The sequence below is a fragment of the Pseudorca crassidens genome, chromosome 16, assembly GCF_039906515.1.
Source record: "Pseudorca crassidens isolate mPseCra1 chromosome 16, mPseCra1.hap1, whole genome shotgun sequence".
Taxonomy (NCBI): Eukaryota; Metazoa; Chordata; class Mammalia; order Artiodactyla; family Delphinidae; genus Pseudorca; species Pseudorca crassidens.
Genome location: NC_090311.1, coordinates 77,003,521 through 77,031,182, shown reverse-complemented (window position 1 = coordinate 77,031,182; position 27,662 = coordinate 77,003,521). Strand labels below are relative to the sequence as shown.

At 35.8% G+C, this 27,662-nt stretch overlaps 1 protein-coding gene across 1 annotated transcript in view; it reads left to right on the top strand.

Moving 5' to 3' along the window:
• RYR2 (ryanodine receptor 2) overlaps window positions 1-27,662 on the top strand; it is a 721,598-nt gene that overhangs the window by 347,479 nt on the left and 346,457 nt on the right. Inside the window, exons 13-16 of the mRNA XM_067710999.1 lie at window positions 3,085-3,249; window positions 8,043-8,164; window positions 17,082-17,265; window positions 19,614-19,749. Of these exons, the coding sequence (XP_067567100.1) occupies window positions 3,085-3,249; window positions 8,043-8,164; window positions 17,082-17,265; window positions 19,614-19,749 (607 nt within the window). The remainder of the gene's footprint in view (window positions 1-3,084; window positions 3,250-8,042; window positions 8,165-17,081; window positions 17,266-19,613; window positions 19,750-27,662) is intronic.

The following is a 27,662-nucleotide window of genomic DNA, read 5'->3' as shown; positions in this document are numbered from 1 at the left end:
TCTTTGTAGTGCATGGGCTTCTTGTTGCGGTGGCTTCTCATTGCGGTGGCTTCTTGTTGCGGAGCACGAGCTCTAGGCGCTCAGGCTTCAGTAGTTGCAGCACGCGGGCTCTAGAGTGCATGCTCGGTAGCTGCGGCGCACGGGCTTAGTTACTCCTCAGCATGTGGAATCTTCCCGGACCAGGGCTCGAACCCGTGTCCTGTGCATTGGCAGGCGGATTCTTAGCCACTGCGCCACCAGGGAAGTCCCTGGGGCAAATTTTATGAACAGATTTTGTGGCTACTTTTCTTATCCAGGATTTAGCTTATCTAATTTTCTGTCTGCCTGTGAGCCCCAAACTGTGTCCTCTGATGCCTCAAGTATCAAAAGGGCAGCAGCTTTTATCTGCCTGAGCTCCAGGCAGATTGGGCGGGCCATGCCCCAAGGCAAAGGCTGCTTTTTACAAATCACTTGGGTGCTCTGTCTTTGGAGAGAAGTCTGCTGTTCACTTTCTCTCTGCTTTTGGTCCCTCTTAAGTGCCTTCCAGTAGATTCTGAAAAATATTTTTTCCAAATTTTCTGTTATCTGTGGGAGGATTAGCCCAACTAAACCACGCTGTCATTTCCCAAAGCCAGAATAACTCAAAAGAAAAACAAATCTAGATGATTTATAAAATAAATCAAAGCGATGCTGAAATTAAAGGCCACTAATTTAGATATAGGGTAGCTAAGATAGGGTTTTAGAAAGATCACTATTCGCCTAAGCTGGACACTTTATTTCTAGTAATACAGACTAATTATCTGTTAGAAGCTTCTACCTGCTGTCACGTTTTCTTGACTTGGTGGTTGGTCACAGCATCTAGATGATTTTCACCTGAATTTCTCCTAAGCCTGAGCTACAGAAAATGATAGGAAATAAAAGAGGGAAAGAGCATGACTGGCCTTTATTCGTGTTTCTTCAGCAAATAATCACACTTCTTTTGTTCTTCTCTAATGTCATTTTAGCAGCTCTTCCCTGAGTTGAGGATCAGAGTAGTTATGAAAACCTGGTCATCATGAAGTTTCACAATTAAAATTTCTAATCCAGAGAGAGATGTGAACTACTTCAGTAAAAAGCAAACACAGCATACCTTTGCACTTAGTAACTGAGGCTTCTCAGAGCACAGTCCACAAGCCTATAAATAGACTACGTACTCATTTCCTGGGATAAAAGACAAACAGAAAGAATGTTTCAGGCCCCTTGTTTTATTTTGAGGAGATAATTGCATTGTTCTATATTTTCCCTAGAATTTAATTTTCCTATTTATAGGGTTGGTATAAGTAGATTAGTAGTTTGTCTGGTTTGATAGAATGAAATTGGCATGGTTTGGTATCTGTTTTATTGCAGATTCTTAGAATAGTGTTTCAAGTTATTTGCTTAATGGTCAAATCAGCTTAACTCATAATTGCATTTACTTTCTTATATGACCTTGACCCTTTTTGCATTAAGAATTGCAACTCATTTCAATTTTAATTTTCAATTGTTGGCAGAGTGTCCGTAATTATTTTGGAGTTGCAAACTATTAGTATGGTGCAATAATACCATGAGAAATAAAAAAAGCTGTTTTACTTGAATTGTTCCTTTTTGTGTAACAGACATAAAATTTATTCCAACCTAATCTTCAGAAACATTTGTGTAACTGGTACTAACTTCACACGACAGTCAAATAGCCAAAGAAATAGACAAAACTTAGTAAATTTAACAAGGAGAAGAATAAGAAACCACAAAAGGAGGTATTGTAACCAAAAGAACATTAGGGTTTTTTTTTTTTTTTTGCTGTTATTTTAAGAACTCTACAGAAATTCAAGACATAATGAGTTCTTAAAGATCAGAATGAAGCATGGAGGGAAAATTGAAGGAAGAAGCATTAAAATAAATGGGGATTTAGGGGCTTCCCTGGCGGCGCAATGGTTAAGAATCCGCCTGCCAATGCAGGCGACACGGGTTCGAGCCCTGGTCTGCGAAGACCCCACAAGCTGCAGAGCAGCTAAGCCCATGCACCACAACTACTGAGCCTGCACTCTAGAGCCTGTGAGCCACAACTACTGAGCCCACGTGCCACAACTGCTGAGACTCGTGCGCCTAGAGCCCGTGCTCTGCAACAAGAGAAGCCACCGCAATGAGAAGCCTGTGCACCGCAACGAAGAGTAGCCCCCGCTCGCCGCAACTAGAGAAAGCCCGCATGCAGCAACAAAGACCCAACACAGCCAAAAATAAATAAATAATTTTATAAAAAATAAATAGGGATTTAAAAGAAACATTTAGTTGGTATCAGAGGACTGATTGCTTCTTCATAGCATAGGGAGCTTAGCATGGCAGCCCTTTAGGAGTGAATACCTCTGTGGTCCGAGTTAGAAACTGCAAGTAGTTGAAACTGAATTATAGCCTTGATTAGTTTGCAAGAAATCATCATTATGTCTGACATCCTTATTAAGAAGGAAATCATCATCACCATTATCAATACCATTTTCATGGTCAAAATCATTAGAATTTATTGAAGTGTTTATTTTATCTCAGGCACTGTGCTGAGAACTTTGCATTCATTATCTCATGTTTTCCGATACTCTGGGGGAGAGTCTCTTGTTAGCTGTATTTACAGATGAGAAAACGGAGGCTTAAAACGTTTAATTAACTTATCCTAAGGTCACAGACGGAATAAGTGGCAGAGATTGGACTCAAAATTGACTTTTCTGTCCCTCAATCCTATGCTCTTAGTCATCAATCACAAAAATAATAATCTGGAAAGAATATGAAGCCTAAATTACTGATTTTAAGATCTCTGGTTTGGAGTTTGCCATGAAGCAATATAAAATTTTGTGTTATGGCCAAAATAATTTTCTGCCAGTATGAATAATTCAGGAATATGTTATTTATCTCTGCAATCTCCTACTTCAGTTTCCAGTAGAGGTTGAACTGCTAGCATGGAACATTTGACCATTATTATTTCAGAGGATGGCAGAGAGTTGCATTTTTCAAAGAACATTATTTACAACAAGGCAACGTTTTTTCGATATAAGCTGTATTTTTAAAATCTTTTCTTATCTTTTTTTTTTCTCTCTCTCTTAGGAAAAATTGGATGTAGGGGTGAGGAAAGAAGTTGATGGCATGGGAACCTCTGAAATAAAATATGGAGACTCAGTGTGCTATATACAGCATATCAACACGGGCTTGTGGCTAACTTACCAGTCTGTGGATGTGAAATCTGTGAGAATGGGTTCCATACAACGTAAGGTAAGAGTATTGCAAAACAGTATTTATGGCAGTCGTTATTAATGAACGAAAAACACAAATGCACGACAAAAAGAAGCAGCTAACCCTGTCTGCCACCTGCTAATGTTTGTAATTTACATGCTAGAGGTCCAGTCCCACCCTAATAAACTCTCTGGTTTTTGTAAGTGAACAGCGCTGGCTGTTATATCACTGATTTAAATACTAGGTGAAGAAATACGCTACTCTTTTCTGGATCCTAGCTTGGTCTGCCTAATTCACTGTGTCCTCTGTGATGCTGCTGGGATTGTGTGTACAGTATCTTTTTTACAATGCTCAATAATGCTCATGCGTATAAATGTTTAGTGTTTGTGAGTTTCGTTTCTTTTATTCCCCAAACTCATTTGCAGACGTGCTCATACACTCATCTCTGAGTCCTTCACTGATATCCCATCGCTTACAAGACGACAGTTAATGCCTTTTGATAGTATGTGACGCCCTCTCTGACCTGCCTCCCATCTGTCTCTGCCCCATTCTCCTATTCTTTGTCCAGTCTCTGGGTGTCTTCAGGTTCCCCAGCACACCAGCCACTTACAGCACATTCCTTCCAATGCCTCAAAGAAACGTGGCTTTTCCACATCTGCGCCTTTGCACATACCATCTCCTCTGTTTGGAATGCCCTTTTAAATTTCTTTTTTTCCTCCACCCAGTTCCTATCTATCCCCCAGGGGTTAAGTTTAAAGATGATCTTAGATGTTCTTCCTATCTAAGTTCATCTAGTACACCCTCCTTTGCGTTCTCATAATATTTGTATATTATTAAATTTTATATACACTCTCTGTGCTATTTTATTTACTAGGCTACATCTCTCTCTCCCTCTCTAATTTGTGAGCTTCTTTATGGCAAGTACATAGCATTGATACTAGATTGTTCACATTTCATGTTTTTACACCGCCATGTAACAGTACACAGAATCAGATAATGGGATAACTGTTATTTCTATAATAGACCTTGGAAGGGAAGTAGTGGGGAAGAAATGTTTATTTTCAGTAGATTTCCTCATCGTAACGTATACACATTCCAGTATGGATTGTTCAAGGTTATTGCTATCTTTTTAGAGTGACCAGTGCTGATATTAGTGGAGTGGGAAGCTAATCCTGCTTTGATGGAGTTGGGCTTAAGTGCATCCCTGTACCACCTTCCTCAGAGCTTCGGATGGAGAGCCTGGGACAACTCTGCCACAGACCCTTATAATCGTTATAATATGATTGCTTGTCTTTGGGGTCTTTGATCTAGGCTCATAAATTTAAATGTGTTTGTATTCAGTATTTGTATAGCGTTCATTCTGTCCCACGACTGAGCCTCGCTGTTTTTAACTTTTTATCATGGAAATTCAAATATATGCAAAAAGGGTACAATGGACCCTGTGTATCCATCCATCGGTCACCTTCAACATTTTCAGTGCTCTCCACTCATTTCATTTATCCCTCACCCTGTTGTCATTATTATTACTCCACTCTCTTATTCCTTAACCATGGATTAAAGTCAGAGTGGGACTTACATTCTGCATCATAGGCTAACAAAGAGCTTGCTTTATAGAAGAATTTGACAGGGGTGTTGAGAAGCTAACCAGTCTTATTTCCATTAGTAAAGTAACATGTGAAACAGACTTTATAGGCCATAGAAGAGATAATCTAACACAATCTCTACTGTAAATGTATTACTACTTCTAGAACCATCTGTTATATTAAATCTTTATCGAGAGACCTCAGTGTGGTCATGACAGGTGAGGACTTCTCAGTCTAGATCTCCTAATGTTTATACACTTCCCAGTTAGCTAGTATCTTCAAATCATTTTATTTTTCGAGAAAAGCATGTGTGGTATATTCGCCAAATCGTTACATATTTGAAACTGACTTTCTGTTGTTGTTTCATATGAGTAAAACCTTGGTTAGCTAAAAAAATGTCTGAATCACTTTTCATAGGTTTTATGTATCCTGCTTAGTGTGGGTATTCATGTTTTGCTGCAGAAATATAAATTCATTGATTATGCAATGATGCACGTACCATACTGGGTGTTCCACATGTACAGTTTATACATTGTATTACATTAAAAAAAAACCCTGAAAACTCTGAATTATGAAATGCATCTGTCACCTAGGATTTTCTAAAATTTATTTTATTGAAGTATAGTTGATTTACAATTTTGTGTTTGTTTCTGGTGTACAGCCAAGTGATTCAGTTATACATATACATACATTTTTCTTTAAGGTTATTGAATATAGTTCCCTGTGCTCAACAGTAGGACCTTGTTGTTTATCCATTCTCTGTATAGTAGTTTGCATCTGCTAACCCCAAACTCCCAATCAATCCCTTCCCCACCCCCTCTCCCCCTTGGCAACCACAAGTCTGTTCTCTATGTCTGTGTCACCAAGGATTTTTAATCAGCACACGTAGGTCTTTTAAAACTGACAGGAGAATTGTGCAGCGTATCTTTGGCCTCCTTTTCTTACAGTTGTAATTTCTTTCTCAGGAGCACAGCTAGTCTGTCTCCTCCAGGTCAGCTGTCTTCCCCTTTGGCATTCCTGTTGTTCTTACCCAGTCTCTGCATTTTGCTTCTCAAATGTGTCCCCCAAATCACTCACTTTGTTTTCTTTGATGCGGTTCTGTTCCTTAATGTCTTTCCATGTCTTTGAAATTTTAGTTTTCTTGTCTTTTTCGTTATCTCACCCAGGTCACTTTTTATCTCAGCTTGCTGTCTTTTCATCTATTCTGGTTGTTCATCCCAGTATGACTTCTTATTGCGAATTTTCACAGAAGTTATGCCTTCTTGCATCCTGTGGACAATTGAAATAGTTTATATATTTAAATAATATCCTGCTATTTCTATTTTATCTGACTTTTTAAAAAATTAGCAATGATTGCTAAATTTTATCCGTTGAAGAGAGAAAAAAATCATGTTTTAGTGTCTTTTACTTTGTTGATAAATAGGTTAATAGACATCATGATATTGAAGAATCCTTACATTCCTAGACTAAACCCAGTTTGACCTAGTTTATTATTCTTTTGAAATCTTATTAGATTCTATTTATGTTTCATTTAGAATTTATCTAGAATTATCATATATATTCACTTTATATATGAAATTTATATATTAATTTTTCTTTGTTTATGGGTACTGAAATTTGAATTTCATACAGTTTTCAGGTTTCATGAAATATTCTTTTCTTGGTCTTTTTTCAGCCATTAAAATTGTAGACCATTCATAGCTCACAGGCTATATAAAAATAGGCAGTGGTCGTAGTTCACTGACTAGTCTACCATGAAGAGTATCATTTCTTTGAAGGTTCATTAGAGCTCACTTGTAAAACTGTCTAGTCCTATAATCTTTTAAAAATTGGATCTTAAATTTCCTTTCCAATCTCTGTTTAATAAATTGGTATCCTCAAATTTTCTACTTCGTTGGGCGGATTGCTTTCGATGATTTTTAACTTGCTGGGAAGCCATCCTTGTCCTCTGGAGTAGTCAGTTTTGTTCTTAAATTAAAAAAATTTTTGGCCATTAAGTTCCATATAGCATTGTCTTATTATCATTTTATAATTTTAATGTCTTCTTTTGTATCTTACATTCTTTTCTCCCTGTTTTTTTCTTTCCATTTTATCCTTAGCCTGGTTTGTGAGAGGTTTAACTATTTTATTTATCTTCTCAAAAAATAAACATTTCGTGTTTATTCATCCTTTTCTCATATTTTATTTGATTTCTAGTTCATTAAATTCTCTTTTTATCTTCATTAATTCCCCTTTTCTATTCAATTTGTTTTTCTTTTTTAGAGTCTTAAAGTGAGTAATACGTTCCTTCACTTTAGTCATTTTTTTCTTTGTCAATGAAGGCATTTAAGGCTACAAAATTGACTTTGAATACAGACGTATCTGTCTCATTGATTTTGGTATTAGGAGTTCCTCTTTACATTGCTTTCTAGGTAGTTTATGATTTTAGTTCTAGTTGCTAATTTTAGTTCAGTATACCTGATTAAATGTCCTAGAAACATCTTGCTGTTCGTGTTGAGTGAAGGAAGTTAGGCACAAATGGTTCCATTTACATATAGTACACAAGTGACCTTTGCTGTTGAAAGTCATGAAGATGGGGAACATTGTGGTGGATGGGGCAGGAAGGGAGCTCCAGGGCAGGTTTTAAGGTGCCATATTATTCTTTCTTGATCTGGGTGTTAGTTACGTGGTTTGTTCACTTTGTGAAATTGATTCCGCTGTTCACTTAATATTTTGCACTTATCTCTTCATGTTGTTCTTTCTTAGAATGTTCAAAAAGATAAAGCTAACAAAAGAACTCATAAAATAAAAACACATTTTTTTTTAAAGAACTGAGGTGCCTTAGAAGCATTGCTCAGTACTTATTAATGAACCCAGCTATGTTCAGAACTACCGAATAACTGGTATCCCATGTAATGTTTTCCTTTGCTTCTTTGTTCAGAGTTTGCTTAGACTGTGGATGAATCATTGAACACAGATAGGTGAAAACATTCTAGTGATTGTTTTTCAAATCAATATATTTATTGATTGGTTCTTTAAAACAACAACTGATTCATCTTTCAAACAATAGCTGAATAAATATATTGAATGACTAATTTGTACAGGGACCTGTGCATATTATTTCACCTGAATCTGACAGCTTACAGTTCCCTTCACCTGTCTTTTGACTCTGTTTACTGTCATGGCTCACCTTTTTGAGTTGCCTACTTCTTAACACCCATCTGAAAAGGAGGTATTGGCGGTAATGGTGTTATTTCTGCTTTCGTGCAGGCTATTATGCATCATGAAGGTCACATGGATGACGGCCTGAATTTGTCCAGATCTCAGCATGAAGAATCACGGACAGCACGTGTCATCCGGAGCACAGTCTTCCTTTTCAATAGATTTATTAGGTACATTGTCCTTTGTTGTGGTGGTGGTTTAATATTTTATTTTAATTTTCTTATCAGATTTACAAGTAAACAATTCTAAAATATACTGTGGTGGTAAATCTCATACAATTTGGCAGTTCTGCAGAGCCCGTTAGAAAATGCTAGTTAGATGATTTTATGTCTTTCTTTGAAATGAATTTTTTAAAAAAGACTGGTTTTAAAAATTATATGCGTAACTTATAATTGATAGCTGTATGTCAGAATTATTCTGTAACATATCCCTATGCTAGCCCTTTCACACTGGAGGTAGTACAGCCTACCTACTTCGTGAGTTTTGAACTCAAAAAAATGATTCTTGCAATAAGTAACCTTTCCCACCTTAATAATGGAAACAATTGCATATCTACAAAACTAAATCAAACTTGTGTCCATTGTGTTCTCTGGGAACATATACCAATATATACTCTGGTTGGTGATAGGTATTTTGTATCTCTTTAAGCTTACCAATTTGATGGGAAAAAGTGATGTATATGTGTATATGTATTTATTTATAGTAGGTACATATTTACATATAATTATTTAAAAAATTTGTATTTATGTGAGAGTTGTGAAAAATGGGTGTTGACCAATTTTCTTCATTTATTTTTTTCTTTGTGATTTACCGTATTATTTGATAATATTTCTATTAGGCTGTTACGAGCTTTTGTTATGTTAGCGATACTAATTTCCTATAATCATATATAAATTGCAAATATTTTCTCAACTTACTGGTTTGGAAAGATTTTAAAGTGTTTTTTCATCATAGTTTGCTCTATAAATCAGCATATGAAAGACCTTTGCCACCCAAGATTATATAAATATTCACTTAATTATTCTCTGCTTCTTTTATAAACCATCCCACTGTGTGTGTGTGCATTTGTGTGCATGCTTTCATGAAATCAAAGAATGTGCACAGCATTCGGCTTCATCATATCTTTAGTATTCATCTCACCTCTCTGCCTCATCTAAACCCTAACCCTTTTTAGAGGGAGTAAGGCTTAGAGATGGGGTAAGCATCAGATTCTTATCATTTTTTATGGTACTTCTTGTAATAAATAAATTTTTGACTTTGAAATTATAACTTATTTTAGGATCAGTTCAACTTAGATTTTTTTCCATCTTGTTCTTTCCATGGTTCTTTCTGACTACAGCCTAATCAGTTCTATAAGGATTGAGGAAAATAGTCATAAATCCTTAAAATAGTCTGTTTTCTATGTAATTATATACATCAGTACTGACTTCTTCAACTACAAAAAGACAAATTTTTATTACATTGTGACTTGTGTGGTATTTTCAGAGGCACTATGGAGATTCCATTTGGCAAGCAAGAGCTAAATTAATACTAGAGAAAAAACGGATTATTTGTTTTAAAATATATTTTGTCAGAAAGATACTATATCCGTGTTTAGACTTAATGTAGTGGCGGTATGTCTTAAATGGCATTTTGTATGTTGGTCGAGATACGATAATTCATCATGGATGTGATTTGCTTTTGCACATTTGTTCTTTGCTCGAGACCAATCATATTTTTTTTTAAAAAAAGTAATGTCTGTGATTTGGAAGCTTAATTTTAGAATCTAACACTTGCTTAATTGATTAGATAGAGAACCAAACATGGGAAATTTGGATTCTGTGGTAAAAGTACTTTCTGAATTATATATTTGCTGCTTCATATTGAAATTCAGTTTTTGTTTGGGTTATTTGAATGCAATTCATTTATTATACTTATCTTGATAAAACAGGTTAGTTCTATAACCTATATTTAGCTATAGTTAGCTCTCTGTATCCAAGGAGTTTGCATCTGTGGCTTCAACCAACCATGGATCAAAAATATTAGGAAAGAAATTCCAGAATGTTTCAAAAAGCAAAACTTGAATTTGAACCATGATGACAACTATTTACATAGCATTTACATTGTATTATGTAGGTTAGCGAGAGATGATATAAAGTATACAGGAGAGTATGTGTAGGTTATATGTAAATACTACATCATTTTATATAAGGGACTTGAGCATCCACAGATTTTGATATCTGAGAGAGGTCCTGGAGCCAACCCCCAGTAGATACTGAGGGAGGGATGATCATTTAAAAAGATTATCTGATTCCCATTCTGATCTTTAATCTTTTTTTCTGTTTGCCTTGGGTCTAAATTTACTCTTCTTTTTTTTGGTTTCAGAGGATGAAGGCTGACATCTCATTGATTTGAGACCTTTCTTATGTCACTTAGTGCTAAAATATCTGTCCTTAGTGGCATCTCTCACTCTTTGTTGTGCTGTGTTTCAGTTTCCCTTTTAATTGCTTCTTTGACCAATAGGTTGTTCAGTTTCCAAATATTTGGGGTTCTCCAAGGATCTTTCTGTTACTGATTTCTAATTTAATATCACTGTGGTCAGAGAATATACTTTGTAAAACTGAATGCTTTTAAATTTATTGAGACATGTTTTATGGCCCAGGAAGATCCAAAAAGCAAAACCTGAATTTGCTGCATTCTGGGAACTGTTTATATACATAACATTTCCATTGTATTTACCACTATTTACATAGTATTTACATTGTATTGTGTCCTATAAGTAATCTAGAGATGGTTTAAGGTGCACAGGAGGAGGTATGTAGGTTGCATGGAGAGACAGGCATGGCTACTCAGAGGCAGCCTGAACAAATTATAGCCCTTACTCTGTCGCTGAACCAGGAACAGTGTTACAACTCAGTCTAAGCACCGGTCCCTTTTCTGTTACCTTCATAGCCAAGGTCATACTAATCAACTCAATTACAAGTCCTCTCAGACATTTTCATAATGTTTTCTGTTAGTTGCTCTACCAGAATATGTTCTATCTTGGTAAATGTTCTGTGTGCACTGGAAAATAAATGTTCCATGTGCCCATTCTCCTTTCATTGGGTGGAGTGCTAAAGAATGTCAATTTGATCTAGACGGGTGATAGTGTTGTTTAGATCTTCTGCTTCCTTACTGATTTTCAGTCCGTATGTTTTATTCATTATTGAGAGAAGGGTATTGAAATCTGACTATAATTGGATTTTTCTGTTTCTCCTTGGCAGTTCTGTCATTTTTTTCTTCATGTATTTTGAAGCTCTGTTATTAGATTCATCAAAAAATTTAGGATATAATAAACTGACCCCTTTATTATGAAATCGCCTGTTTAAAATCCCTAGTGATATTCGCTATGACATCAACTTTGTATGATGTTAATACAGCATTTCTGCTCTCTTGTTTTCCTTGGTGTTAGCATTGTATATTAAAAAAAAACTTTTACTTTTGACTTACTATTGTCTTTAGAGTCAAAGAGCATTTCTTTTAGGCAGTATGTACTTGGGTTTTGATTTTTTATCCAATTTGGCAATCACCACCTTTTAATTGTGAAGTTTAGTCCATTTATATTCATATGATTATTGATATATAAGTTTGCCTGCCATCTTATTATTTGTTCAGTATTTGTCCCTTCTCATCTTTGTCCCTTTTCCTACTTTTTCTACCTTCTTTTGGGTTGAGAATTTTCTGCAATTCCATCTTCTTTTTTTGTTGGCTTGTTAGTTATAATTCCTTTTTTGGTTATTTTAGTTGTTGCTTAAGATGTTTAGCATACAACTTTAACTTACCACAGCCTACTTTCAGGTCAGTCTTTGTGATTTTTTGTCATACGTTTTGCTTTTATAGATGTTATAAACCCCACAGTACATTTTTATCATTTTTATTTAAGGTCAATTAGATTTCAAAGAGATTTAAATAATAACAAATGCACCTAATATTTTGTGCATATATTTACCATTTCAGGTGTTTTAATCTTTATTATTTTTTTGAGGATTTGCATTTCCTGTGGGTAGTTTATCTTTATTCCCAAAGTGCTTCTTTTAACATTTCTTATGGTGTAGGTCTCCTGGAGATGGAAACTTTGGCGACTGTATATCTGAAAATGTCCTATTTTACCTTCATTTTAAGTGATTTTTTTTCTGGGTTTAACATTCTAAGCTGACTTTTTTTTTTCTTTTGGTTCATTGATTTTTCTTCTTATTGATGATTATATTTTATTCTTCTTTACCTATCTGGTCATTTTTGTTTAGTTGTCAGACATTGTAAATTTGTTGGGTACTGGATATTTTTGTCTTCCTGTCAATATTTTTGAGTTTTTCTGGGAGGCGGTTAAGTTACTTGGTTAAGTTTGATTCTTCTGGAATTTGCTTTTAGGATTTTTGGGGTGGGTGCAGATCCGTGTTAAATCTAGGGGTAATTATTCCCCACTCTTGAGGCAAGACCATCTGGTTACTCAACGTGATGCCCCATGAATTACAAGGGTTCCCAATCTGACTGATGGGAAGAGGCACCATTTCACATCCCGTGTGAGTATTGGTTACTATTTTCTCTAATTATTTCAGAAGGCTTTGTTCCCTGCCCTGGGTAGTTTTCTCACGTGTATGTGTTGATCAACCTTCTGCTGAATATTTGAGGGGGACCCTCTGTATTTCTCTAGAGTCCACTCCTGTGTAGCGGTCTCCTCTCTGGTACTGTGTCCTGCAAACTCTAGCAACCTTGGTCTCCCAGACTCTCAGCAATGTCTCCTCAACTCAGGGAGTCTTCTTTGCCTCGCCTGGGTTCCCATACCTGTGTCATAGCCTAGAAATTCTCCTAAAGCAAAGTGGAGCCATTGTAGGACTCACCTTGGTTGTTACCATATCTGTCCTTTATCTCTTGATGTCCAGTGTCTTGAAATGTGTTCTTCTCCAAATATTTTGTCTTGTGTTTTTTTTGGAGGGGGAGGAGGGTTGTTTCACTTTATCTTGGCTGAAAGCAACTCAGATGTAGTTGACACATGAAATTCGTATTTTGAGATGCGATTCCATGTTTCCCCTGGCAAATGTAGTCTAATCTTTGCTAGTTCTATTTTGGTATTTTTTTTCTCCTTCAGATTTCTAATCACAAGCCCATCATCAAACTACCATCTTTTCCTGGTTATCCAGCATCTCCTTTTAAAAGTGTGTCTCTTTCCTGTGATCATGTAACAGATGCTATGGATGAAGATAATGAGTCTGTTTCTCTTTTTTACATTTAACTGACCTTAGTTATGTATTAGTTTTTCAAAAATTAAATTTTAATTTAGCTTTATTTTTTTCTCTTTTCTTTCTAGAATACTCACCCGCTGGTTATATTATTTAATTCATCATTTTTATATATATATTTCTATATATATGGATTTTACTTATGTGCTTGTTAATATTACTGAATTATTTGAATTCCTGAATTTATATAGCTTTAATATAGCTTAATGTAATTTAATCTAGCTTCTTTAATATAGCTTAGAAACTTTGAAAAGTTTTACATAATTACAGAACATTGTAAAGGGTATGTTATTTTAAGTAACATAGTTTGATCCTTCTATCACATTCATAAAAGCACTAAAAGTATTTAAAACCTCAATATCTTTATAATATTTTAAAATATCCATATATTCTTCAAAGTAAAATTTTTTAGGTATTCATTTTATTAATGTAGATTTATATACTATTAAGAGACTCATTTAAAAAATGTAAACTCAGACCTTTCTTTTCTACTTCTTAGAGTGGAAGTTGAGATCGGTTTTGTTTTTGTTCGTTTGTATTTTTCTTACGCAGTTTATTTTCTGTGACCCTTCTGGTCTCTCTCCCCAAGGTTAGGGTAGTGGTGGTGGTGGGGTGTGTGTGAGGGTGTGTGTGTGTTTGCATTTGTTTTCATGTATAGGGGAAAGGGTTCTATTTTTCTGCACTGTTAAAAAAAAAAAAAGGTCTAGCTTTTTTTCCTCCAGGTATATTAATAAATGTATTCTTTAAAAAAATTTTTTTTAGTTTTTGAATTTATTTTTTATACAGCAGGTTCTTATTAGTTATCCATTTTATACACATTAGTGAATAAATGTATTCTTGAAGTAAATGGGATAAGGGAGGAATGTATGTTTGTAATGTGATTTAATCTTCAGATTATAAAATGTAGAGCTGGAATTCATGGCTTTAAGTTTTGTTGTGACATAGCACGCTTCTACCACCTTTGATTTCCCCTAATTATTTTTTTTCATTTTTTTGTCCTTGATAAATTAAGATGAAAAATGTCTCTTTATTGGAGAGTCCTAAAACTTAGAATCATTAACATTTTTTTAAACTTTTTATTTTATATTGGAATATAGCCAATTAACAATGTTGTGATAGTTTCAGGTGCACAGCAAAGTGACCCAACCACACATATACATGTATCCATTCTCCCTCAATCTCCCCTCCCATCCAGGCTGCCACATAACATTGAGCAGAGTTCCCTGTGCTGTACAGTAGGTCCTTGCTGGTTTTCCGTTTTAAATATAGCAGTGTGTACATGTCAATCCCAAACTCCCTAACTATCCCTTCCCCTCTGGTAACCATAAGTTCGTTCTCTAAGTCTGTGAATCTGTTTCTGTTTTGTAAATAAGTTCATCTGTATCATTTCTTTTTTAGATTCCACATATAAGGGATATCATATATTTCTCTTTCTCTGTCTTATTTCACTCAGTATGACAATCTCTAGGTCTATCCATGTTGCTGGAAATGACATTATTTCATTCTTTTTAATGGCTGAGTAATATTCCATTGCATATATGTACCACATCTTCTTTATCCATTCCTCTGTCGATGGACATTTAGGTTGCCTCCATGTCTTGGCTATTGTAAACTGTGCTGCAATGAACACTGGGGTGCATGTATCCTTTTGGACCATGTTTTTCTCTAGATATATGCCCAGGAGTGGGATTGCAGGGTCATATGGTAGTTCTACTTTTAGATTTTTAAGGAACCTCCATACTGTTCTCCATAGTGGCTGTACCAATTTACATTCCCACCAACAGTGTAGGAGGGTGCCCTTCTCTCCACACCCTTTCCAGCATTCATTGTGTGTGGATTTTTTCATGATAGCCATTTTGGCCGGTGTGAGGTGATATCTCATTGTAGTTTTGACTTGCATTTCTCTAATAATTAGCAATATTGAACATCTTTTCAGTATGCCTCTTGGCCATCTGTATGTCTTCTTTGGAGAAATATCTATTTCGGTCTTCTGCCCATTTTTTGATTGGGTTGTTTGTTTTGACGATATTAAGTCTCATGAGCTGTTGGTAAATTTTGGAGACTAATCCCTTGTCGGTCATATCATTTACAAATATTTTCTCCCAATCTGTGGGTTGTCTTTTCATTTTGCTTATGATTTCCTTAGCTGTGCAAAAGGTTTTGAGTTTAATTAGGTCCCATTTGTTTATTTTTTAAAATTTCCATTATGCTGGGAGACGGATTGAAAAAGATATGGCTGCAATATCATTAACATTTTTAAGAGTCTTGGATAGCATTTTTCTGACAAGAGGCTTCTCCTGGAAAGCAATTGAATGGTTACATTTCTGATAGCAGATATATTCAACCTAATAACCTAAAAACTGACATTTGCTATTATTTCTCTTTAGGTTTGAAAATGTAGATACTATATTTGAATTACTTTTGAATTTTATTTACTTTTGCATGATGGGATTTGAATTTGACTTTGTTATATTTATTATTCAACTAGAATTAATGGGTTAAAATGTTTAGAACAGCAATGTTACATTGCATATGAGTATTCATTTTAGAAAGGGAGAAATAATTTTCTTCTGACAAGTCCTTTCTGTTGCTTTTTGGGCATAGAAGGCCTTGTAGAGATGGCAAGACAAGGTAATCGATGAATTTCATTGATGTACTTGATTTGGAATTACAGGTAGAAACTTTAAGATAGTCATGCAGTTTTACTATTTGAACAGTTTATAAAGCTGAAGTATAATATTCCAAAATTATTAGTAATATTTATGTAAATGATATATTTTAATAGCATCATAAAGTTCAAAGATAAGCTAATTTTTCATTTATAAGGTTTTTATTGTTTTTTAAAATAAAAATCGTAATGCAGTCAGATAACTAGAAAGAAATATTTCCTTGGAATAAAATATTGCCATATAACTTTGCCAATGCAGAGGGCAGAAAAGGAAGTATAATATTTATGCATCAAATTTTGTCATGACTAATAGGAATGTTACTATATCAACTATAGTATAGGCATTTTCCCATTCTTTTATGGTATCTGTTGGGTAGTTTTTTACTGAGCTTTTTATTTTGGAATAATTTTGATTTACAAACATTATGCTTTAAAGTGTTTTTTTCCAGATACATACAAAGCTATGAGTTTTAAAATTCAGAGTCTCAGAAGACCAACAAATTAACACATTTACATGCCAGTCATATGCTTTTCTTTAAAGGTTAGAAAATGCAACTCGATGCTGTTTCTTAATCTACTTCTTAAATACATCTCTTTCAGACAATGGAAAAACATGTTAATATATTGTTTTCTGATTAATAAGTGAATTTTCTAAATTATTATCATTGGGATATATCTTTAAATTGGCAGGAATTAGGCAGGATGGCAGTGAGTGTCAGTGATAGCATAGCAGTTAACGGTGTTTATGCCAAAAACAAAACAAAACAGAACAAGTAAATGTCAGAATTATGAGCCTGGGAAATTGCATCTCAAATGGTGAAGTATATAGTGTTTTATAGTAAAATGAAAATCAGTTGGTTTCTAAATATTTAGACCATTGGTTTTGTAGGCATTGGTTCTCCAGATCCTTTAGATTTTCTTCTAGATGAGTTTCTCTTGATACTGGTGTTTTAAATATAGAATTATATATACTTAACAGAATAGAACATTTCTCATTTGAATATATTCATTGTTTTTGTTTGAGGAAAATTAGGGCCTTTCTTATATGTTCCTTTTACAGGCATATAGGGAGAGAGAGTAAAGCGTTCTATCATCTATAGACTAAAAAAGAATAAACAAAATTGTGAATCACTGATGTGGAGAAACATTTGTTATTTATTTTAGGGGCCTTGATGCTCTCAGCAAAAAAGCAAAGGCTTCCACTGTAGACTTACCGATAGAGTCTGTAAGTCTAAGTCTGCAGGACCTGATTGGCTACTTCCACCCACCAGATGAGCACTTAGAGCATGAAGATAAGCAGAACAGATTACGAGCTCTAAAAAATCGGCAGAATCTCTTCCAGGAAGAGGTGAGTTTCTACCAATGATCATTTCTTTTCTGTCGTTGTCTTGGGGAAACAACTTCTTGGTGGGGAAGATTCTCTATCTATTTGACATCTGCATTTTGAGATATACATGAGCAGGTGTACTACTGTACAAGGGAACGAGGGAACCAGGCCTTGGGGGAATCCTGCAACGGTTTTTATTTCTCTCTCAGTAAGTATTAATTTTAAAAGATGACACTCTTTGCTTCTCTGGCAAAAGACGTTTTATTTTACTCTCTGCTCAGCTTCCACTCTGATCATTGTTGCACAGTAGTTTGCTTCATGCTCGTTATATAAAAACAGACTCTCAAAAGCGTCTAAATGGATACAGGCTTTGGAAAGTACAAGGGTTTTCGAAGTGTTCAGCAGGTTCCTTGGGGCTCCTTGGAAATGCTTCAGGATACACTGGAGCTTTGGGTTGGGGATGGAAGTTGCCTGGGAGAGGGCCACCTGGGAGGCAGGCTGCAGACTCCCTGCTTGGACAGAGCACCCTCATTTTTTCTTTTTGCATATGTTAAGATTCTGTGTATGATTTTATTTTCCGGAAGTTCCCCTGCTAAAAAGAGCTCAAGTGCATATTTTATAGGCAGAATAACAGAAGGACCAAGTGACACATCTAATGGTCCTGATGCTAGTGTCCAAACTAGTACCATGTATTCAAGAATTTCCGTGGGAGGATGTCAGAGTTGAGCTGGCACATCAGGCCAGATCAGCAAGTCTTCCCATTCTTCTCAGTGCCCCCTGTATGTGGCTTAATGCATTTTTCTGAGTGAAAGTATCTTTGTAAAAAGTATTTAAGAAAATAGGTTAGTGGACATGGTTGAGTTCCCATAGTTCCTAAATCTATGTTCTTCTAGTTTTAAAACTGTTTCCTAATTTTCCATCAAAAGCTGTTGAAACGTACATTAATTTTTGAGGATTTTTTTTCACTGTGTAGAAAAGAAATGACCTCTCTAGAGCTCACAATGGCATGAAAGCACAGGAAATGTCAACGTAAACCTATAATAGCAACATGGAATCGTTTATTGGGATCATTTCTTTTTTGTACATGCCAAACTGTTAGGTATACTACACTTATTTAATATCTAGAAAAATAAAATGAAATATCGGGCTGTGAAATTTTGAAATATTGACTTGGATTAGTGTTTTTCTCAATTTCTCATATAAGACAATCTGAATGGGAACCTAGAAATGTTCTTCGGGTCATAATGCCTCTTACATTCTTTGTGTGAATAAGTTAATTTGTCAACTCTTTATAGCTCTTCCTTTCATGGGCTTTGCCTCATTTTGACAACCTTGATCTAGAAAGCATAATTTGAAAAGTAAAAGCATAATTAAAAGCATAATTTGAAAAGTAGACAGCTTCTTACAAAGTTCTATAATGAATTTTTGATTTGCTTTGAAGATACGTTTTCTTGAGCTTTTCTTTATTAATTTAGTATATCTTCAGTTTACTGTTAAAAAGGAATGATTGATGATGATGATGATGGTGTCCTCCCTAAAAGTAAGGATCTGCTCTTACGCTTTTGCAGGGTAGGGGAAAAAATCATTTTCCTCTACTCAGGTTCATTGGTTGGGGCCCTGCAGTTTAGACCGACCAAAGACAGATGTACAAGAGAACAACAAATAGATTATTAATGTGTGCACCGTGTGTGTACATGGGAGTACTCAGTGATGGGTAACTCCAAGAAGTGGTTAGAACTCAGGTTTACATAGCATCTTAACACAAAGAATAATACATTTGTAGGGAAGTGATAAGACGAAAGGAATTTTCAGCTTGGAGGGGCAACACATTGTGGGAAGGAGATATATGGGAGAAACTAGTGGACAGTAAGGGCTAGTTTGATGTGTAGATCAAACATCGTCTCAAGCATCCTCCTGCCCTTCCTGGTGGAACAGAGAAGGGTAGGGAATTTTTCATGTCCGCTTTTTCTCAGCTGCCTTCAGCCCAAAATAATCCTTGTGCCAAAGTGGCATATTTTGGGGTGGCACACTCTGAACCCTTTCACTTACGGTAGAATACTGTTATGATGGATTCATCATTCTACTATTAAGCCTGGCAAATGTAAGTATGAAGTACATATTTTTATATTGTTCTGCTTCTATTTGAGAATAGCACTCAGGATTTAAAAACCACTCGAATCATTTCAAGAACATTTTATTTCACATGCAAGTGTGTTTCTTCCTGTCCTTTGAGTAAATGAGCTCAATGTTCTTTATGATTAACAGACTGACTTTGTGCCAGGCTTTTTTAAAAAAAAAAACAACTTAGCATTTTTTTTTCCCTGTGAGCAGAATCGCAGTTTCTGATGGGGACTTTTCTACCCTTCCAGGGAATGATCAACCTTGTGCTCGAGTGTATAGACAGGCTGCACGTGTACAGCAGCGCTGCACACTTTGCGGATGTCGCTGGGAGAGAAGCAGGGGAATCTTGGAAATCGATTCTGAATTCTCTGTATGAGTTGCTGGGTAAGAAGTATGATTGGGCTTTCAAGGCACCCGACTTATGTCTATTTAACATGATCGTGTAACAGTTACAGCAGCTTTATAACATGCTTCTTAATTGAGGCTTTCAAGTTTTACTTTAGTTGCACTGAAGTCAATGATGTTTAGTATTTAAACCCATCTCTGAGCGTGACAGGTGACCAGAGCAGTAGTTTTGCCTTTGGTTAAAGGGGGCGAGTCATCTAGGGTGGAGATCTGTATCTGCAACTTCTAGGTAACTTGGCATATGCTCAGCAAAAATTGCAGTGGTATGATGCATTCCTGTTCACGCTTTGCAGACATTCATAAGGTTGTTGGATGGCTTCAGTGTGATGATGTACGTCAGAGGCTTAACATTAGCATATTATTGTTCTTCTTATCATATATGCCCACTTCTTTTGGATACTTACGTTGTCATCTTCTCCCTCGTTAATACAGTCATGCTTTCTTCTTCCACTTCTGTTTTTGTTCTTGTTGTTTCTGCCTTTTAAATATGTCTTAGAAAAGGAACTTTAGTTGGAACTGTTGGATATAGGAAGGAAAGTTCTGGATGAGCTGATAGAAGGCCGTAGCATCATGATTATTGCAGATACACCCTCCTCTTGGTTTCCTCATCAGGAAATGGAGGAACAAAGTTTCTTTCGTAGTTGCCTCCGGGCTGAAATGCTACATTCTGTTACTTCACCCATTCTTTGAACCCAGCATCACACACCTCATACATTGGTAGCCTCCATCTCTGGTGCATAGACGGTGCTCAGCAGATGTTTGAGATGTAAACACCTGAGACCGTGTTGCTAGCTGGCTATTGTGAGGTTTCTGGTTAATCTCTGTGCTTCCACTTCTTTTCTCCACCAATCTTTATTTTAGACTCTGGGAAGCCCTCACACACTTCCTCATGCACTTTCATTGACTCTCTGATACTTGGTGTATAACTTGTTCTAGTCTTCGGAGTAGTCAAGCCCCACGGCTGGTCTGTCCCTTCTTTTTCACCTGTGACTTCAGCCAATTTATCTCTAGTCATTCGGCATTATGTCCTGCCTGTCCTTACCTCCAATCCAGTACTTTCCCTCCAGACTGTCTAGAATTACTTTATATCAGAGACTTGATATACAGAAAATACATATTTCTATTGAAAATATATATTCTATATTAAGTATGTATGTATGTATACAGCATATATTTCTTAAGTATATGCATTTATTGCCTTAATTCTTTACATCCCATTTGATTAAGGAAGGATTTAAGGGAGCTATTACTTAAAATTGACATAATTAGGACCCCCTAGAACTCACACCATAATGGAAGATAGCATAATAACCATATATGTCACTAAGAGAGCACACAGTGATTTCAGGCAATGAATGCTTTGTGGCTTTTAAACTAATTTTTTCATGCAACGAAAGACATAAATTCTGAATGTACTTTCCACATGTATACACACACACACACACACGCTTAACCTTAACTTCTATAGTTTCACACTGCTATTCCTCAGAGGGTTTTTGTTAATCCTCTATCCCCGTGTATGTGTGTGTGCATGCGAGTATGTATGTGTGTGTTTATATATGTATTATATATATATATATATGAGGCAAAACACTTGAGATATATATATACATACATATATATATATATCTCTTCAGAAAAGCTTCCTTTTCTCTTTTATCTGTTTTCTCAAATATCTTTCCTCTTAATTGCTTGTATAGTCTCCTGAAGGGGCATCCTTGGTAACAGAGACTGCTTGGAGTCCAATGGACCTGGGTTTTGATAGAAACTTTATCCATTCATCAAAGATTAATTGAGTGTCTGCTAGGGGATATGCCGTAATCTGGGCAATGAGGTGCAGTTGTTAGCAGGATGTAGTCCCTGCTCTCATGAAGCTTATGGTTGAGTAAGAAAGACAGGTGGTGTAAATAGCAAAGCTAGCCACAGTGCTGTACAGTTATTGCCTCAACCATCTCAGTACATGTTACTGTTAAATCATGTTAGTAAGTGATTAGTAAAAGACTGATAAATTTGACTACATGAAAATTAAAACTTTTAGGATAAATAATATCATTATAAAATAAAAAGCAGATGGGAATTTTGTAAAATATTCAATCTATATGAAAGACAAAGGCCTAGTTTGTGTAATATACAGAGTTTTCATAAATGTATAAGAAAAGGGAATATCGCCTAATAGAAAAACAGACAACAGATGGCAATGGGTAGTTCACAGAACAATTAATAAAATAATAAAAGATTCTCAACATGGCAAATAAAGAAATGGAAATTAAACTAATAAGTAGAGATCATATTTCACTTATTAGATTGGCACAGACAAAAAAATGGTAATACCCATCATTGGTGAAAACGTTGCGAAGCATCTTCTTGGTGGGAGTATAAACTGATGAAATTCAAGAAAACCAAACAAACCTTGGTCAACAATACACGTAAAACTTTAAATGTATATATCCTTTTACTCTCAGAATTTCTACTTTAAGAAGTGTATTCTAGGGATATATTTGTGCAACTGTGGAAAGGATGTCCACTGAAAAATTGTTTATAAGTAGCATAAAATTGAAAACAATTTTTCTGTCAACAGGGGATTGGTTACATAAGTAATAGTATACCTATAGAGTGTAAAACTGTGTTTTTGAAAATTGAGATAAGTATACCATTGGAAAACTGTATGAAACAGGCTCGGTTTCTGGTCTTTTTAGTATGACAATCTAGGATATGGGGTTAAGGGGAAAAAAAAAAGCAAGATGCTTACTGTATGCATAGATAGATTCCAGCTGCATAAAATTAAAAGTATTCAGAGACATATACATTCTTGTATATATACTGGACATTTCTGAAAGGATGCACAGAAAGCTGTTAGGTGGCTGCTTCTTGGGGGAGAGATCTTTTATTTTTCTGTGTGTTCTAATGAACATTTACTCTTAACCTATTTACATGTATTACTTTTAGAATTAAAAAAATAGGTAACAGAAATGTGTAATGCTAGATAATTGATAATGAAAGGAAAAGTTAATATAGTCATTCCAGTTGAGTTAAAAAATAGAAAGTGTCAGCACATATAAAGAGAATCTTTTTCAATATATACATGGTAGTTTTAATAATGGTTGTTTCAGGTGAATAGAATTATGAGAGATTTTGTGGCTGAAATGTTCCTTTGACCACTCTTGATAATCTGTTTTTATTGTAGTGAGCACTGATTTCATGCTCAGGAAAAAAACAGAGAATAAAATCTTATGTTGACTGAAGAACCATTTAACACCAGTAGTTTTTATTGAAGTGGGTGTAATCATAAGATAGGTAGGCATGTATACGTAAGTGTATATTTCACCTTGGCTGGAGAAGTCTCAGATCGGCAGTACTTGGAGTTCAATGTGATATTTATATCTCATTGTCCCTCTTTACTCACCTATCAGAAAGTTTGCTCCAAGTATCATTAACTTCAAATTTATTAAGCCTCCTCCCGATTCTTGCAAAAAGGTAGACAGTAGGTTCTTTCATGAGGTTATGTGTGAAATAAACCTTCTTCTTTTGCTTCAGCAGGTTTATTTAGCATGGAGAGAAAAGGGAGAAGGTGGGAATGATAATCTGTAACAATTTAAAAATTTGACATGGATATAGTTAATATGTGTTTAAGTGGAGAATGACAAAGGCAGACTTACGAGCCTGCCATCTGGAAGACCTAAGGATCTCATAGACACCGATGTTCATAGTTTGAAACGCATCGCTGAGGCATGCTTTCATACATCTTTTCTGACAGCCACACAATTAATCTACAGGAGGCTTGCGAGCCAGGATGATTTTCTAAAGATGTCCCGAGAAATGCTCTTTGGCAAATTCTCCCTATGATTACTCATGTTGTGAAAATTCGAAGTATGAAACAAACAGGATAGACCGCTACTCTTTTAGGATGGGAGAAGTTACCAGTTTCTGAGTCCTTAATAGAATTGGCACGAGACAGATTAACAGGAGAAAAAGAAATAGATTTTAATTCATGCCCGTGGAGGTCATAGAAATGAGACCTAAGAAGTGGCCAGAGCAGGCAGCTTCTATACCTTTTAGACAAAGAAACAATAAATTTGTGAGGAATTGACAGGACAAAGAAACTTGGGTTTTGAGTGCCCAACTAATGAAGAATCTAAGCAGAGTTTGGGCTTTGGGTTGTCAATTAGAGAAGTAACAGGGTTTGTTTACAAAGGTTTCTTGACCCAGACTCCCTGTTTCTGGTGGTAAACTTGTCCTTATACCTCCAGATGCAGGAAGTGTAAATGAATCTTTCATGTGAGAGATTTATTTCCTGCTTTCAGGGAGACAGAAAGGAGGGTCAGAGTGTCCCTCTTGCTTTGGCCATTTCTTAAGTAGCTTTAATTCAAAATACTCGATATGCTATAGAGGCACATTTTGGGGCAGCCTACTCTGGGAACCCACAGACTACACTCTTAAATTCTTCAACAACATTCTGAGGGTTTTTTTTTTGTTTTTGTTTTTTATGGTTTTCAAGATTTAGAAGTGTTCACTTGTCCATCTGAATATTATAAATACCTTTCTGGATTATAGTTCTGTTGCCTCCTCATTTGTCTGTGCTGTTTAAGGCCTATTCACTTAGTATCTCTAGGCTTTGAAAGTAAACTCCAACAAGAAACATAGTTTTATTTCCTGTGTGTCTCCAGCACCTAGAACAGTGCCTGATACAAAGCAGGTAATCAGTATTTGTTGAATAAATTTTAAAAGTGAGCGTTATCTTGGAAGTCCTTCTATCTCAGTCCATCTGTAATTTTCTGATTCTGGTAGTATTTTGAGAAATTTTGAGTCAGAGTTTAAAAGACAAAAGCATGAAGACATGGGGATGTTATACTAGTAAGAAATACAGAATAGACAATTTTTAACAGTAATGATTTTTCAATTAAGTGCCTATATTACTTGCATTTCGTATTCTGATAGATAAAAGTTTAAGGATTTAATGAGTTACTCAACACCAAAAGAAGTTTGGTTCACTGAACTAGCACTTCCATCATATATGCGCTTAGTTCAAAATTTGTTTATAGTATTTAAATTGGGACTTGCCTGGTGGTGCAGTGGTTAAGAATCCGCCTGCCAACGCAGGAGACACGGGTTCGAGTCCTGGTCCGGGAAGATCCCACATGCTGTAGAGCAACTAAGCCTGTGCGCGACAACCACGGAGCCTGTGCTCTAGAGCCTGCGAGCCACAACTACTGAGCCCACGCACCACAACTACTGAAGCCCATGCGCCTAGAACCTGTGCTCCACAACAAGAGAAGCCACCGCAACGAGAAGACCGCGCACCACATTGAAGAGTAGCCCCTGCTCACCACAACTAAAGAAAGCCCTGCATGCAGCAGTGAAGACCCAATGCGGCCATAAATAAATAAGTTTATTTAAAAAGTATATAAATAAATTTTGCACTTAAGACCGATGTTATTCCGTAAGAGACTGGATACTATTTATTAAGAAATAACATACCTTCTAAGTTTCAGGCAATGTGCAAAAGTGTAATAAGACAGAGCGTCAGTTCTAAAGGAGCTTAGAATATGCTAGAAAAAGACCTGCAAACCATTGTGTTATATTCACACTTTATTCAAGCTTATATTTGCAGGGCCAACCATAGTGCCTGATGCATTAACGTTAATATTTCTTAAATAAATGAGGAAAAATAGTATGGCGGGTGAAAGGTCTTAACTTTCTTCCAGGCCAATTAGGCAGCAATAACAGAGTATTTTAAGGTATAGCATGCATGAAACAACATTGGTCTTGAGTTTGTTTCTGTACATTGAGGTACAATGTAAAGTTGCCATTGTTCTTTGGCCATGAGAGTGGCGCTCCGAGCCATCTGATAGCTACTACCACTGTCAGTATTAATGGCATTGTTTTCCTTTCTCTTTTTAAAAAGAAAGTAACTTTATTGTGTCCTTTAACTTAAAAATGAATACATCTTCATGATAAAAAAAACTTAGATAATTGACCCAAAAAAGAAGGTAGAAACGACTTTTAAATGTAACCACCCATTTTGGTGTATAACCTTTAAAAAATATTTCTTTGACTCTAAATATAACATTAAGTACACGTAAAACATTTCACACACCCATGTACATACATAAACAATAGCAAATCCCTGCTAGTGGACATTAGCTGTGGCCTGATCCCCTGAAGGTTTGGTTGACTTTGGTCCACGTTCCAGTTTCATGGACTGGGGCGGACTTAAGATTTCCCTTTGATGTCTGTACACTTAGGGGCATTATTTGGTTACACTGTCTCCCACTTGCATGCTTCTTCCTTATTATCTGATGTTTCTCTGAGGTTACATAATATCTTGCTGCAGACCGTCACCTCCTCACTGGTTCGTGCAAACTTCCATTCTTATCCAGACTTTGTGAGTTATTTGTTTGCTTGTTTATTTATTTTACAGAATTTATTGTGGCTTCAGAGGGTCCCTGTGCAGAATCGTATCACAGAGGGTTACCCTTTTTCCTCCCAGCTCCATTCATTCCTTCCCCCCACCCCCCATTTTAGAATAAGAAAATTTCCCCTTTTGACCTGGGGAGAGCTCTCCCACCCTTATCAATGTTCCTCAAGGTCTGTTTCTATCCCAGCAACTTATCATGATCTATTTCTCAAAAAGTCAGCTCTCATTCTCTAAGAAATATTCTGAAAAACTCAACTTCTCCATTCTGTGCACATGCATGTCGAGTATATCCATTTACTTCACCAAAATGGGATCGCAGTCTCAGTATTCTTTTATAGCATTTGTTTCCACTGACTTCTGTACTGTGGACATCTTTCCTCGGCAGTGACTGTAAACCTTCATCAGGCTTTAGTGGATGTACTCCACCCTACTGAAGGGATGTGGCATCATTTATTTAGCCCACACTCAAGCTGTTTCCAGTGCTTTGCTATTATAAATAGTGTTAGAATGAGCTTTCTTGTGTTTCTCTGTATATTTTTCCATTACTTTAGAAACTCAGCTGATTTTTTCATGGGTAACTTGCTGAATTATAATAAGTCACACACTCTGTTTATTTGGGAAACATACTCTGCACGTGCACACACATGCGCACACATATTCATAATGCTCAGGAGGCATTCTGTTTGACTGAGTTCAATTTTCTTTTGATTAGAAGTACATACAGAGTCTATTGAGATCATCTGTTTCATGTGACTTATGAACAGATTTCCTAATACACTTCTGTCTCACTGGAGTATTGAAGCCCCACTTGAGTTAATGCCAATGCACTGCTGAATATGGTTTATAAATACCATCCTTGTTTAAGACTTTGGGATCTGCTTTCATAGGTAAGAAAGAGTTCCCTCTAGTTTTCCTTTTGTTAAAAATTTTTTATTGGAGTCTCGTTGATTTCAAATGTTGTGTTAGTTTCTGCTGTACAGCAAAGTGAATCAGTTATACATATACGTATATCCCCTCTTTTTAAGAGTCTTTTCCCATTCCCTCTAGTTTTCTTATATGCATACTGTCTTTGGTAGGCACTGATATCAAAGTTATACTGTCTTTGTAAAAAAGTAGGGAGGTTTTCTTTCTTTACTTTGGAACAGTTTATTATAGAAATGACTTAATTCTTGAATGTCAAAAAAAAGTTTTTGGTCTTTGACATACTTCTCAATATTACTGGTGGTTTGTTACTCTGTTTAGATTTTCTTCTTTGGTCAATTCTGGAGAAAAAAGATATATTTGGAGGCCATCCTCTTTCCTAAATGTTCAAAAATTCCAGTACAGAGATATATAAAGTGGCTGTGTTTATAATTCCTTTTTCTTCTTAACTTTGTTCTTTTTCTCTTTTCTTCTTGATTAATGTCGTTGGTATTTAGCTTATATTTAAAAAAAGAATCCTTGACCATATTGATCAATCATATTTCAATTTATTACA